The sequence below is a fragment of the Ovis aries genome, chromosome 12 (assembly GCF_016772045.2).
Source record: "Ovis aries strain OAR_USU_Benz2616 breed Rambouillet chromosome 12, ARS-UI_Ramb_v3.0, whole genome shotgun sequence".
Lineage (NCBI taxonomy): Eukaryota > Metazoa > Chordata > Mammalia > Artiodactyla > Bovidae > Ovis > Ovis aries.
This window is the reverse complement of record NC_056065.1, coordinates 75284303-75300242: the sequence shown is the minus strand read 5'-3', so window position 1 is coordinate 75300242 and position 15940 is coordinate 75284303. Positions and strand designations below refer to the sequence as shown.

Here is a 15940-nt window from a genome sequence, read left to right as displayed (position 1 = left end):
TTCACTTTGTGCGTCCAGTTCTCCTGAGTTCTTTGATCATCTTTACTGTCATTACTCTGAACTCTTTCTTGGGTAGATTCCATTCCTTCACGTCAGTTAGTTCTTCTTGGGTTTTATCTTGTTCCTTCATCTGAAATGTATTCTTCTGTGTTTTCATTTTCTTTAAATTGCTATTTGTATGTTTTGTATGTGGTAAGTTGGTTACTCTTTTTTGATTTTGGAGAAGTGACCCTCTTTAGGAAATGTTCAAAGCATCCCAGCAGTACACTCCCCTCTCATCACTCATGGGCCCAGGATTAGCTGGCCTGCATTTGTAGACTCAATCTGCAGGCTGCAGGGCTGTAATTTTCTTGCTTCCAGTGTCAGCCCCATGGCCACTGGAGCTGGATCTTGGTCCTCTGTTGGGCAGGGTCATGTCTAGTGAAGTGAAAGTGAAAGTCACTCAGTCATGTCTGACTCTTTGCGACCCCATGATCTATACAGTACATGGAATTCTCGAGGCCAGAATACTGGAGTGGCTAGCCTTTTCCTTCTCCAGGGGATTTTCCCAGTCCAGGGATTGAACCCAGGTCTCCTGCATTGTGAACAGATTCTTTCCCAGCTGAGCCATAAGGGAAGCCCAAATGTGGCTGTGGGCTCAGGAAGTCTCTAGGCAGCCTGTCTGCTGATGCTCATCTGTTGTTTGGCCTGAGGTGTTTCCAGCACTGGATCCTACAGACTGTTGGGTGGGGCCAGGTCTTGATGCCAAAATATCAGCCTCTGGGAGAGCTCACACAGATGAGTGTGCCCTGATACACCTGCCATGCCTGTGTGCTCAGTCGTGTTCAGCTTTGCTACCCCATGAGCTGCAGCCCTCCAGGCTCCTCTGTCCATGGACTTTCTCAGGCAAGACTAACGGAGTGTGTTGCCATTTTCTTCTCCAGGGGATCTTCCCAACCCAGGGATCAACCTGCATCTCCTACACTGACAGGCAGATTCTTTACTGGGCCATCTGAGAAGTCCTATATATCTGCCACCAATGTCTATATCCCCAAAGTGAATCACAGCCAGCCCCTGCTTCCTCAGGACACCTTTCAAGATCAGTAGGTAGTTCTGATCGAGGATCCTATGAAGTTACTGCTTCTGCCTTTGTTCCTGGTGTCTGTGAGACTTCTGTGTACCCTTTTAGAGTGAAGTCTCTGGTTCTCCCAGTCCTGTGAGCTCCTGTAATCAAGCTCTGGTGGCTTTCAAAGCCAAATGCTCTGGGATCTCCTCTTCCCCAGCGCTGGAGTCTTGGGTTAAGGGCTTCAGTGGGACTCAGAACTCACTCTAGCGGTAAAACCTCTATAATATAATTATCCTCCAGCTTGCGGGGCACCCACCTAAGGGAATGGGATTTGCTTATATTCCTAATCTTCCCTCCTACCAGTCTCTTTGTGGTTCCATCTTTTTGTTTCTAGCTCTAGGGCACCTTTTCCGGTAGGCTTCAGTCTTTTTCGATGAGGATTGCCCGGTAGGTTGTTGTGATTTTGGTTTTCTTGTTGGAGGAAGTGAGTTTAGGGTCCTTCTACTCTGCCATCTTAGCTGCTCTGTCTTTGTCTTTTGAGAGTTTGATTATTACGTGTCTTAGTGTGGGCTTCTTTAAGTTCTTTTTACCTGGATGTTGTTGAGCTTCTTGATTGCATCTGTGTTTCTCATCAAATTTTGGAAGTCGTCTGCCATTATTTTGTAAAGTGTTCTCTCTGTCGCTTTCTATCTCTCCTCTCCCTCTGAGAGTCCCACAGCGTGTGTGATCCGCTTCATGATATCACACAAGCCCTTTAGGGACTGCTCATTTTTCTTCACTCTTTTTTCTTTCTGTTGCTCAGATTCAATAACTTCCCCCATTCTATATTTAGGTTCACTAATTTTTCTTTCTGCCTGCTCAAATTTTCTTTAAATCCCTCTACTGAATTTTTTAGACCAGGTATTGTACTTTAAGCCTAGAATTCCTCCTTGATTTCTTCTTAGGTTATCTGTCTCCTCATGATGGGCTTCCTGGGTGGCGCAGTGGTAAAGAATCTGCCTGTCAGTGCAGGAGACACAAGAGACGAGGGTTGGATCCCTGGGTTGGGAAGATACCTTGGAGTAGGAGATGACAACTGACTCCAGTGTTCTTGCCTGGAAAATTTCATGGCAGAGAAGCCTGGCAAGCTTCAGTCCATGGGGTCATGAAGAGTCAGACACAACTGAGCAGGCACTCATGAGCGTTCTCCTTATGATTGTTCTGCTTTGCTCATACATCATTTTCTTGATTTTCTGTACATCTTTCTTTAGCTGTTCAAGCATATTTAAGATAGTCCTTATCTAATCTATCTGTCATCAGATGTTTTTCAGAAGCAGTTTCTGTTCATTTAATTTTATTTTTATATTGAATGGGCCATACTTTCCTGTTTCTTTGTATGCCTGGTGATTTTTTGTGGAATACTGGACATTGGAATTTAATAATATGGTAACTTTGGAAGTCAGATCCTCCCCTTTCCCTGGGCATTGCAGTTTTTGTTATTGTTTTTTGATTGCTGTAGGATATTTTTCTGCCAACAATCAACCTGAGTTGTAAACTGAAGGTCTTTGCAGGCCATTTCTGAGTTTTTCCCTGAATATGCACACTTACTTTCTAAATTTCCCCTCATATGCTGTTGTTTTTGAATGTCTAATCTTTAATTATTGGCTCCTGAAGCATTAAAATGAAGTTGAAAGCAAAAATCAAATGGAAGCAAATGGTGCTCGATCTTTAAATCCCATGTAATTCACTTGTGCCAACAAGGAAGGGGCTTGCAAGCATCAGCAAGACATGGCAACAATGGCTACCCACTATTTTCTGTGATCAGGAACAAAAGTCAACAGTCAGAGTACATATCCTTGGTTCTTGGAGGACAGTCCTTTCTGGGTACTCTGCCTCCTGCAGTTTGTCTGTGAGCCGCTCAGGAACACATGCACAGCTGCCTGCTACATTGCTGAGAGTGGGGATGGGTAGCTGCTATTTTCCTAAGAGCTGAAATTGACTGAAATGACTGTGATTTTCCTGTCTGAGTTTTCCTCTGGAACTCACAGTTCTTCAGCAGACTCCAAAGTCCAAAAATAGTGACATCAGGCAGACTCTGCCATTGCGGTTTTTGTCTAGTTATGGAGACAGATCCCTAGTGCCTCCACCTCTGCCACCTTCCCCAAGTCCTCTCCTAAAACACTACAATATCCAAAAAATGAGGGCAACTTGATGGAGAAGTCTACTAGAACCTTGTGCAAGCAGTTTCCCTGATTATTTTTAAATTGATCAAATAAAAATATTAGAATGTTCTGTCATAGATGTAGAGAGCCTATTAGGCACTTTGAGAGGTTCCAAAAACTTAAAGCATAGACTCCTCTCAAAAAGATAGAAAAAGTGAAACACAATATATACTAGTATAATATATTAAAGCAAAATAGTAAGTAAGAAGTGCCGAATACATAAAATTATTTATGATCATTACAATGAGAGTCCAGAGGGAGGAGAGAGCACTATAAATTTAAATTATCAGAAAAGATTAAGAGAAGATTGCATTAAGTATCAGTCCTAAGCGTTCCTAGGAAGATATTCTGATCTAAAGAATATTAAAAAGAGCTAAAACTTACCTAGCACTCACTATGTGTCAGATGCTAACTTATTCTCTAAACAATCCCATGAGGTATGCCCTATTGTGTCGTTTACATAGATGAGGAAATTGAGCAAGAAAAACAGTAAAAGGCTTTCCCAAGCTCAAATAACAAGTCCGTCATTCACTAGAATTTGAATCCAGGCAGGCAAGCTCTAGAGCCTGGTCTCTCTTTCTCAGTTCTGACTGAACACAGTGGTGGGAGCAAAAGCTTAGACGTGAAAGTGTGATGCCTTTGCCAGAGAGAGCAGAGATGCCAGTCTGAAGCGTGACAGAGTCATGGAGACTTTTTGCTGTGGGCCAGTGTGTGTTCACAGGCAATAAATCTTTACTTGATTAGAATTGCAGATTTGGTTAGCACTTTCATTTGTATCATGTCACTTAAGAAACGTCTCCCTCAAAGTACTAGAGTATAGAAAAACAACCATATAAAAGTTTTCATCATTATGTGTGCTGTTAAAGAAACAGTAACCTTTTCTTTTTCCTATTTAGTTATTTCTTAAGAGGAAAACCTATTATAGTTTGTAATCTTATTGGAGAGAATGTGTCTTGGAGTGATACTATTCCACACTGTGAAAGTAAGTAAATTCTCACTCTAGAATTTAGATCAAGAATGTTCAAACTTTTTTGGCTGCAGGATATGTTTTTGCTTTTAAATCAGCAATGATCCCAAAGAGCTTTTCTTTATGTGCCTTGCTGTGCTAAGTTGCTTCAGTCGTGTCCAGCTCTGCAATACTATGGACTGTGGCCCACCCTGGGATTCTCCAGGCAAGAATGCTAGAGTGGGTTACCAGGCCACCCTCCTGGGGATCTTCCACACCCAGAGAATGAACCTGCGTCTCTCATGTCTCCTGTATTGGCAGACGGGTTCTTACTACTAGTGCCACCTGAGAAACTGCTTCTTTGTGTGCTTTATGTCTACTGGTATTCATTTTATTGAAATTAGAATGAAAGTTTTTAAAATAGTTTTTTATTAACTCACTTTTAAGACTTGTATAAAGTCAATACATGTTAACATATATACCATATTTTTATGAAAAAATAAAAAAAATTCCAAAACAGTGAGAACAGTGGCATTGTTTTACATTTTTTGCAAATATCTGGCTTAAAGGAAGACATCTGGATTCAGTCTGTTTCAAATTCACACAATTTGTAGATTCTGGGAAATTTCACGATACAGTTACAAGGATGACCGTGAAATAAGACAGTATTTTGGTATTATTGTGAACCTCTGATGTAGTAAATGGATATGTTTATAAATTATAAAGAATTTCTTAGTGGTGGATTTTATTATTTTTTAATTAATTAATTTTTTAATGGAAGGATAATTGCTTTACAGAATTTTGTGGGTTTTTCTCAAACTTCAACATGAATCAGCCATAGGTATACATACATCCCCTCCCTTTTGACCCTCCCTCCCATCTCCCTCCCCATCCCACCCCTCTAGGCTGATACAGAGCCCCTGTTTGAGTTTCCTTGGCCATAGAGCAAATTCCCATTGGCTATCTCTTTTACATACAGTAATGTAAGTTTCCATGTAGTCGCAAGCATATTTTCTCATTAAATTTCCATCTCTTATGATGTCTAGAACAAAACTTTGTGTGTCCTTGTAGATAATATAGGAATTTCATATAGATACTTTAATAGGTATTTAAGGAAGTGAGTTTGGTTCTTAAAAGTTAATTTCTGTGTAAGTTGAATAGTTCTATGAAAGTTTCCATAATACACTCTCTCATGGAAACTTTCCTCTAAATGGATAATGGATTCACAATTAACTTCCAGAAACCCTAAGTTAAAGTGCTTATTGAGGCAGTGATAGCACTTTACTAACGCTGTCTCACTCTTCCACCTTTCGTTTGCCTTCCTTTTCACATTTTTTCCCCCTTTTCAGAGATTTATTGTGGACAACCTCCAAAAATAAAGCATGGAAAACACACCAATAGCTACAGGAATATATTTGAGTATAATGAATTAATAACTTACAGTTGTGATCCTTCAAATGGACCAGATGAATATGCACTTGTTGGACAGAACAAGCTCACCTGTATTGAACCTAACAAATGGAGCAGTGACCCTCCTCTGTGCAAAGGTAACCATATTTCCGTTTATCTCCCTTATTTGTAAATACTATGGAATACTTTGCAAATAGTTTCGTTGTTGTTCAGTCACTTAGCCGTGTTCAGCTCTTTGCAACCCCATGGACTGCAGCACGGCAGGCTTCTCTGTCCTTCACCATTTCCTGGAACTTGCTCAAATTCATGTCCATTGAGTTTTACCAATAAGTAAATAATTTTGCCAATAAGTGAAAGAATCATGCAAGTTTCCTCCTCTGTTTACATTGCCTTCTAATTTAATTTAGGCCAAATTGAATAGAAAATAGTTCTAGTTGTGGGGCTTCCCACTCCCGCCCCAGATGTTATTGACATTCCAGTTTATACACTGTGATCTAATATGTGTGTGTGTATAAAAGTTAGGACTTTTTGCTTCAAAATCTAAAAAACTCAACACACGCTGCCTTGAAAATAAAGTTTTTCCTTATATTGCAAGATGTCTGAGTGTTCTAGCTACAAATAATGGCAGTGCAGATTTTTAAAGGCTAACTCTCTCATTGATAATAATGACAAACTCTGGACAAAATATATTTTTAAAATAATGTTTAAGGCACTCAAGTGAAGTGAAGCAAGGAGATGCTAGAGGGGCTTTGACTCTTGGAAGGAAGCAGTCACTGAGTACAGGGTGATATTTACTCTTTTTACCTGCACAGGGAACATTTTCCAAGGGAGATCATATTCTAGCACTAAAATCATCCTGAATACATTATCTGATCAAAATAGAATAAATGCAGAAATTAAAACAGCTAATCTAGAAAATTCTCAAATATTTGAAAATTATAAAAGATACTCATAAATAACCCATAATTAAAGTAACAAATAAAGTTAGAACATCTTCTGAATTGAATAAAAATGAAAAACATGATATATCAAAATAGCAAAATTTGTGTGACGCAGCAAAAGCATTGCTTAGAGGGAAATTTATAGCATGAATTTGTGCTAGGAAAAAAATCTCAAGTTAATAATTGAAGCTTCCACCTTACAAAACTAAAAAAGAAAGAGCAAACAAACTCAAAATAAGGAGACATAAGATAATCATAAATAGAGAAAGATCAATAAAATTGTAAAGAGAAAATAATACAGAAAACCAATGAAACTCTGTGGTTCTTGGAGAAGATTGATAAAGCTGTAACTAGGCTGACAAGAAAGAAAAAAGATATTTAATAAATCAGAGAATGAAAAATATCATATGATATCATTTATACAGAGAAGATAAATAATACAACAAACTAGTAAATAAAAAAAAAGAAACAGACTCACAGATACAGAGAACAAGCTACTGGTTATTAGCAGGGAGAGGAAAGAGAGGCAATATAGGGGTAGGGAGCATGGCTATAAGACAGGCTACAAGAATGTATTGTATGACATGAGGAACATAGTCACTGTTTTGTAATAACTTTAAATGGAATGTACCCTTTAAAAGCTGTTTAAAAATTAAAAATAAATTCTTCAGTTCAGTTCAGTTCAGTCGCTCAGTCATGTCCGACTCTTTGCGACCCCATGAATCGCAGCACGCTAGGCCTCCCTGTCCATCACCAACTCCCAGAGTTCACTCAGACTCACGTTGATCGAGTCAGTGATGCCATCCAGCCATCTCATCCTCTGTCGTCCCCTTCTCCTCCTGCCCCCAATCCCTCCCAGCATCAGAGTCTTTTCCAATGAGTCAACTCTTCGCATTAGGTGACCAAAGTACTGGAGTTTCAGCTTTAGCATCCTTCCTTCCAAAGTACACCCAGGGCTGATCTCCTTCAGAATGGACTGGTAAAAAAAAATTCTTACAAAGAATAAAAAAGAGGACATTGCTAATATATTATACAGATATTTAAAGGGATGATTAAAGAATACGATGATGATAGTTGTAATATCACAAATTTATGCTTATAAATTTAACAACAAATGAAATTAACAAACTGCTTTGAAGAAAAGTTTTCAAAATTCCTTAAAAGAAAAAAACACACTTCAGTATTCTTGCCTTGAGAACCCCAGGAACAGTGTGAAAAGGCAAAAAGATAGGACAATGAAAGATGAACTCTCCAGGTCAGTAGGTGCCCAATATTCTACTGGAGATCAGTAGAGAAATAACTCCAGAAAGAATGAAGGGATGGATCCAAAGCACAAACAACACCCAGTTGTGAATGGGACTGGTGGTAGAAGCAAGATTCGATGCTGTAAAGAGCAGTATTGCATAGGAACCTGGAATGTCAGGTCCATGAATCAAGGCAAATTGGAAGTAAAACAAGAGATGGCAAGAATGAACATCGACATTCTATGAATCAGCGAACTAAAACGGACTGGAATGGGTGAATTTAACTCAGATGACCATTATATCTACTCCTGTGGGCAGGACTCCCTTAGAAGAAATAGAGTAACCATCATAATCAACAAAAGAGTCCGAAATGCAATACTTGGATGCACTCTCAAAAACGACAGAATGATCTCTGTTCATTTCCAAGGCAAACCATTCAATATTATGGTAATTCAAGTCTACACCCTGACCAAAATGCTGAAGCTGAAGTTGAACAGTTCTATGAAGACATACAAGACCTTCTAGAAGTAACACCCAAAAAAGATGTCCTTTTCATTATAGGGGGCTGGAATGCAAAAGTAGGCAGTCAAGAAACACCTGGAGTAACAGGCAAATTTGGCCTTGGAGTACAGAATGAAGGAGGGCAGAGGATAATAGAGTTCTGACAAGAGAATGCACTGGTCATAGCAAACACCCTCTTCCAACAACACAAGAGAAGACTCTACACATGGGCTTCACCAGATGGTCAACACCAAAATCAGATTGATTACATTCTTTGCAGCCAAAGACGGAGAAGCTCTATACAGTCAACAAAACAAGACCAGGAGCTGACTGTGGCTCAGATCATGAGCTCTTTATTACCAAATTCAGACTTAAATTGAAGAAAGTGGAGAAAACCACTAGACCATTCAGGTATGACCTAAATCAAAACCCTTATGACTATACAGTGGAATGAGAAATAGATTTAAGGGACTAGATCTGATAGATAGAGTGTCTGATGAACTATGGACAGAGATTTGTGACATTGTACATCAAGACCATCCCCAAGAAAAAGAAATGCAAAAAAGCAAAATGGCTGTCTAGGGAGGCCTTACAAATAGCTGTGAAAAGAAGGGAAGCAAAAAGCAAAGGAGAAAAGGAAAGATATACCCATTTGAATGCAGAGTTCCAAAGAATAGCAAGAGAGATAAGAAAGCCTTCCTCAGCAATCAATGCAAAGAAATAGAGGAAAACAATAGAATAGGAAAAACTAGAGATCTCTTCAAGAAAATTAGAGATACCAAGGGAACATTTCATGCAAAGATGGGCTCGATAAAGGACAGATGGTATGGACCTAACAGAAGCTGAAGATATTAAGAAGAGGTGGCCAGAATACACAGAAGAACTGTACAAAAAAGATCTTCATGACCCAGATAATCACGATGGTGTGATCACTCACCTAGAGCCAGACATCCTGGAACATCAAGTCAAGTGGGCCGCAGGGATTATCACTACGAACAAAGCTAGTGGAGGTGATGGAATTCCAGTTGAACTATTTCAAATCCTGAAAGATGACTCTGTGAAAGTACTCCACTCAATATGCCAGCAAATTTGGAAAACTCAGCAGTGGCCACAGGACTGGAAAAGGTCAGTTTTCATTCCAGTCCCAAAGAAAGGCAATACCAAAGAATGCTTAGACTACCGCACAATTGCACTCATCTCACGCTAGTAAAGTAATGCTTAAAATCCTCCTAGCCAGGCTTCAGCAGTATGTGAACCATGAACTTCCTGATGTTCAAGCTGGTTTTAGAAAAGGCAGAGGAACCAGAGGTCAAATTGCCAACATCCCCTGGATCATCGAAAAAGCAAGAGAGTTCCAGAAAAACATCTATTTCTGCTTTATTGACTATGCCAAAGCCTTTGACTGTGTGGATCACAATAAACTTGGAAAATTCTGAAAGAGATGGAACTACCAGACCACCTGACCTGCCTCTTGAGAAACCTATATGCAGGTCAGGAAGCAACAGTTAGAACTGGACATGGAACAACAGACTGGTTCCAAATAGGAAAAGGAGTAGGTCAAGGCTGTATATTGTCACCCTGCTTATGTAACTTATATGCAGAGTACATCATGAGAAATGCTGGGCTGGATGAAACACAAGCTGGAATCTAGATTGCTGGGAGCAATATCAATAACCTCAGATATGCAGATGACAGCACCCTTATGGCAGAAAGTGAAGAACTAAAGAGCCTCTTGATGAAAGTGAGAGAGGAGAGTGAAAAAGTTGGCTTAAAGCTCAGCATTCAGGAAACTAAGATCATGGCATCTGGTCCATGACAGATAGATGGGGAAACAATGGAAACAGTGGCTGACTTTATTTTTCTGGGCTTCAAAATCACTGCAGATGGTGATTGCAACCATGAAATTAAAAGATGCTGACTCCTTGGAAGGAAAATTATGACCAACCTAGACAGCATATTAAAAAGCAGAGACATTACTTTGCCAACAAAGATCCATCTAATCAAGGCTATGGTTTTTCCAGTAGTCATGTATGGATGTGAGAGTTGGACTATAAAGAAAGCAGAGTGCCAAAGAATTGCTGGTTTTGAACTGTGGTGTTGGAGAAGACTCTTGAGAGTCCCTTGGACTGTAAGGAGATCCAAGCAGTCTATCCTAAAGGAGATCAGTCCTGAGCGTTCATTGGAAGGACTGATGTTGAAGATGAAACTCCAATACGTTGGCCACCTCATGCAAAGAGCTGACTCTTTGGAAAAGACCCTGATGCTGGGAAAGATTGAGGGCAGGAGGAGAAGGGGAGGACAGAGGATGAGATGGTTGGATGGCATCACTGACTCGATGGACATGGGTTTGGGTAGACTCCGGGAGTTGGTGATGGACAGGGAGGCCTGGCGTGCTGTGGTTCATGGGGTTGCAAAGAGTCAGACATGACTGAGCGACTGAACTGAACTTTGAAGAAAAATATACCAAAATATCTCCACACAAAGATGTAGGTAGCCTGAATAGTCTTGTATCTATTGAAGTGAAAGTGAAAGTGAAGTCGCTCAGTCGTGTCCGATTCTTTGCGACCCCATGGGCTGTAGCCTACCAGGCTCCTCTGTCCATGGGATTTTCCAGGCAATAGTCCTGGAGTGGATTGCTATTTCCTTCTCCAGGAGATCTTCCTAACCCAGGGATCGAACCTGGGTCTCCCGCATTGTAGACAGAAGCTTTACCATCTGAGCCACCAGGGAAGTCTATATCTATTAAGGAAATATAATTTGTATTTAAAAACCTTCCCACAATGAGAACAGAGACCTCCTCGATCTGAGAGATGTCCTTCTTAGGGAATTCTACTATATACTGCAGGAATAAATAATAGCACCTCTACATAAACTCTTCAAGAAATATGAGAAACAAATGCTTCTCAACTCATTTCATGGGGACTTTACCCTGATACCAAAGGCAGACAAACAATTTGAAAGAAGATTATAAACAAGATCCTTACTGAATATAGAACTTCTCAGCAAAGGGAAGTCCTGCATGCCACAGTGCATGGGGTCACAAAGAGTCAGACACAACTGAACGACGGAACAACATTGGAAAGAAAGAAATAAAATAGTCCGTATTCACTTACAACACGATTGTCTCAAAAACTGATGTTTTAGCAAAGTCGCAAAATATGGGATCAACATACAAAAATTGTAGAAATCCAATAAACTATAATGACAGTTTTTTCTATGTGGAAAAATATTGTTTTTCTAAATCTGTTTCCCTGGAATTCAAATGCACAAATGAAGTCTTTTTTTTTTTCCCCCGATTAGCATCTTGCCTTTTATTCCTGGCCTCTTTCTTCCCACTTTACACTAATTTTTCAGGTCCAGTGTGAAAGCAGCTTTTTATTAACTCTGGAATTTCTCCACTTTTCAGTTGTCAAATGTGAACGACCATTTCTCGAACATGGAATAATGGTGTCAGGAAGTAGAGAAAAATTTTCATACCAGTCAGTGGTGGTGTTCGAATGCCTCCAGGGCTTCTACCTGAACGGCAGCAACCTGGTGTTCTGTGGTGGTAACGACACGTGGGAACCTGAGATGCCAACCTGTATCAAAGGTACAAGTGTTGTGTTTTTGCTTTTTCTAATTTTGTCTTTTAGTTTTTAAGATTAATTGAAAAACCTGATAAGAATTGACCAGAATAATTGAGAAAAATCTTAGTATTTACCTCTGTCTTGTACCCATTTCCATGGCAGGTGTATGTCAGAATTTACATAGAATTCTAGTGTGATTTGGTATGCTTTATGGAGTCTTAGCACATTCTGTTAGCAAATAACACAAGAGTATGTATTTCTCTTGTTCAGTATTTTTATGTCTAAAAATAAATGGGGAACCATCTTTCAAAGTAGACTGAAGCATGAGAATTTTTACCTATTTAAGTCAAGAAAAGAATGAGAGGCATAATTCATATAAATGAAAGCAGTAATCCCAACTGGTTGGCCCTACATTATTTCTTTTTCAGTGGTGATTTCTCTCAATACAAAGCTCACAATTTCGAGCCATTCAGATTTAGTATCTTCTTGCTTATATTTTACAAAAAATTCTTTAAATTCGTATGATTTACACTCATTCATCATTTTCAGTAATAAAAAGAGGAAGAACACAGTTACAGCCATTTAGTTATACTTAGTGATTCTAAAAGTATTTGGTGTGGTCTGCAGATATCAGCAGATGCATAAATTTGGGCGAGTTATGTGACCTTTACATGTGCTTACTTCCATGTAAAGGGTTAGTGCTTTCTTCACTTGGCGAAAGCAAAGTTAAAATAGGTCCATTTAAACCCTGTAGCACGGTGCCTGGCATTTAGAAAGCTCTTTAAAGGCAGCTTGTGTGACTTCCAGCATCACATTTAGAGAATATTTTCCAGATCCAAGACTGTGTTTCGTTTTCCAGACTGTACCCACCTTGGTTCTTTTCATAAAACTGGGTAATTTCTGCTGTCACCAGAATAATACCAGTATTTCTACCACCCCCATCATTCCCACCTCATACAATTATTATCTTTCTGTTTACTGGGCATTTTTATTTTGCAACAGAAAGTAAATTTCTTAACAACTGAAAAACAGAAAAAGTCCTAACTTAAATGACATGAAGGATTTCTGGCAGGGACTATTTGTCAGCTGCTCTTCCTAAGACTTAAGAGACTGTTTGATATGGTGGAAGAAATTGTCTTCCTAATTTCAGGGTTGCTTTATCTGGCTGCTTCTATTTAGTTGCATCAGAAGCTAGAGACAAGAGGAACACTCAGAAGAGTGTTAGCCTAGGCGGATGCTCTCAGGATCCCAGCGTGGCTCTGCTCAGTCAAATAACATCATTTCTGTGGGTTCTAGTTTCTTGTTGTCTGTTGACACAACAAATGTCACTTACTGGCTGCTAATTTGTGTCCTATTGTCCAAATATTTTAAAGTATTGAGGGGCATTATTCATGTTAACATGGTAATTAGAACTCCTTTTTGTAATTCCTGTAAACCTGGTACCCAGTAGCCTCTTTGAGTACTTTGGTGAGTGCTATGTAGTTTTGTGGGGAAAGATATTTTTTCTGATGGATGAGATATATATATATCATATATTTATATATAAATATATTTATTTATATATGATATATAAATTATATAAATATATATTTTGTGTAAATATTTTATATATTATGTTTATGTAAATATTGCATAATAAATCTATACTCATTGTCCCATCCATGTTTACTCATATGGTTAGTGAGATTATGCACGGTGGTATACAGTATTTATTGATAATGCCTTTTTAAAAGTTAACCATAAACATTTCATAAGAAGAAAAAGCAATACAAGATGGCAAAGTGATTGTCTGAGGAGGCTTTTCAAATAGCCAAGAAAAGAAGAGAAGTTAAAGGCAAGGGAGAAGAGGAAAGATATATCCAGCTGAATGCAGAGTTCCGGAGAATAGCAAGGAGAGATAAGAAGGCCTTCTTAAATGAACAGCGTGAAGAAAGAGGGAAACGATAGAGTGGGAAAGACTAGAGATCTCGTCACGAATATTGGAGATATCAAGGGAACATGCTATGCAAGGATGCACGCAATAAAGGAACTGTCATTCAAAGGAATGACAAGGAGCTACCAGAAGCAGAAGAGAGAAAGAAGAGGGAGCAAGAATACAGAGAAGAACTTTACAAACAAAGTCTTAATGACCTGAATAACCGCAACCGCGTGGTGACTCACCTAGAGCCAGACCTCCTGGGGTGTGAAGTCAATTGGGCCTCAAGATGCATCATAAGAACAAACCTAATGGAGGTGATGGAATTCCAACTGAGCCATTTAAAGTTCTGAAAGATGTGATTGTTAAAGGGCTGCCCTCAATATGTCAGCAAATTTGGTAAACTCACCAGTGGCCACAGGACTGGGAATGGTCAGTTTTTGTTTCAATCCTAAAGAAGGACGATGCCGCGAATGTTCAAACCATTGTACAAGGGTGCTCACTTCACATGCTAGTAAGGTAATGCTCAAAATCTTTCAAGCTAAGCTTCAGCAGTACGTGAAATGAAAACGTCCAGATGTAGAAGCTGGGTTTAGAAAAGGCAGACAAACCAGAGATCAAATTGCCAATATCCGTTGGAGCATACAGAGCAAGGGAATTCCAGAAAAGCATCTACTGGTTCACTGACTATGCTAAAGTCTTTGATGTGTGGATCACAACAAACTGTGGAAAATTCTTAAAGAGATAGGAACACCAGACCAGCTTACCTGCCTCCTGAGAAACCTGTATGCAGAGCAAGAAGCAACAGTTTGAACTGGACATGGAACAACAGACTGGTTCAAAATTGGGAAAGGAGTACATCAAGGCTGTGTATTGTTGCCCTGCTTATTTAACTTCTATGCAGATCACATCATGCAAAATGCTAGGCTGGATGAAGCACAAGCTGGGGTCAAGATTGCTGAGCAAAGTATCAACAGCCTCAGATATGCAGATGGTACCACTCTAATGGCAGAAAGTGAAGAGGAACTAAAGAGCCTCTTGATGAAATTGAAAGGGGAGAGTGAAAAATCTGGCTTAAAACTCAACACTGAAAAATCTAAGACCATGGCAAATGGTCTCCCCACTTCATGGCAAATAGAAGGGATAAAGTAGAAGCAGTGACAGATTTTATTTTCTTCAGTTCCAAAATCACTGTGGACAGTGACTGCAGCCATGAAATTAAGATGCCTGCTCCCTGAAAGAAAAGCTATGACAAGCCTGACAGTGTAATAAAAATCAGAGACATCCCTTTGCCAACAAAGGTCCATACAGTCAAAGTTATGGTTTTCCAGTAGCCGTGTACAGATGTAAGAGTTGGACCATAAAGAAAGTTGAATGCTAAAGAACTGATGCTTTTGAACTGTGGTTCTGGGAGGACTCTTGGAGTCTCTTGGACAGCAAGGAGATCAAACTAGTCCATCCTAAAGGAAATCAACCCTGAATATTCATTGGAAGGGCTGATGCTGTTGACGCTGAAGCTGATACTCCAATACTTTGGCCACCTGAATCGAAGAGCTGACTCATTGGAAAAGACCCTGATGCTGGGGAAGGTTGAAGGCAGGAGGAGAAGGGGATGACAGAGGATGAGATGGTTGGATGGCACCACCAACTCAATAAACATGAATCTGAGCAAACTCCAGGAGACAGTGAAGGACAGGAGGGCCTGGCATGCTGCTGTCTACAGAGTGGCAAAGAGTCAAACGTGATCAAAGCAACTGAACAATAATCAAGGATTTTTTAAACACTGATACAGTTTACTGTTTGAAGAAGAAGTGAATATTTTGTGAGAAAAATCGTATGTAAAGACTACAGGGATTTTTCCTTTTTTTTAATAAAAATAAGCTCTCCTTATAGAATTGTCCATTTTTTATCCTCAGTTAGAGAAAGACTCCAAAAAAGGATCACTAGCAATCTATAATGGTGTTAGTCAGTTCAGACACTCAGTTGTGTCTGACTCTTTGCAACACCATGAACCACAGCACGCCAGGCCTCCCTGTCCATCACCAACTCCTGGAGTCCACCCAAACCCATGTCCATTGAGTCACTGATGCCATCCAACAATCTCATCCTCTGTCGTCCCCTTGTTTTCCTGCCCCTAATCCCTCCCAGCATCAGGGTCTTTTCCAATGAGT

The 15940-nt window shown here is 39.7% G+C and overlaps 1 protein-coding gene across 1 annotated transcript in view; it reads left to right on the top strand.

The window, feature by feature from the left end:
• Positions 1-15940, top strand: part of LOC105611355 (membrane cofactor protein-like) — a 61892-nt gene that overhangs the window by 16099 nt on the left and 29853 nt on the right. The window contains exons 4-6 of the mRNA XM_015099399.4: positions 4143-4228; positions 5542-5739; positions 11695-11877. Of these exons, the coding sequence (XP_014954885.3) occupies positions 4143-4228; positions 5542-5739; positions 11695-11877 (467 nt within the window). The remainder of the gene's footprint in view (positions 1-4142; positions 4229-5541; positions 5740-11694; positions 11878-15940) is intronic.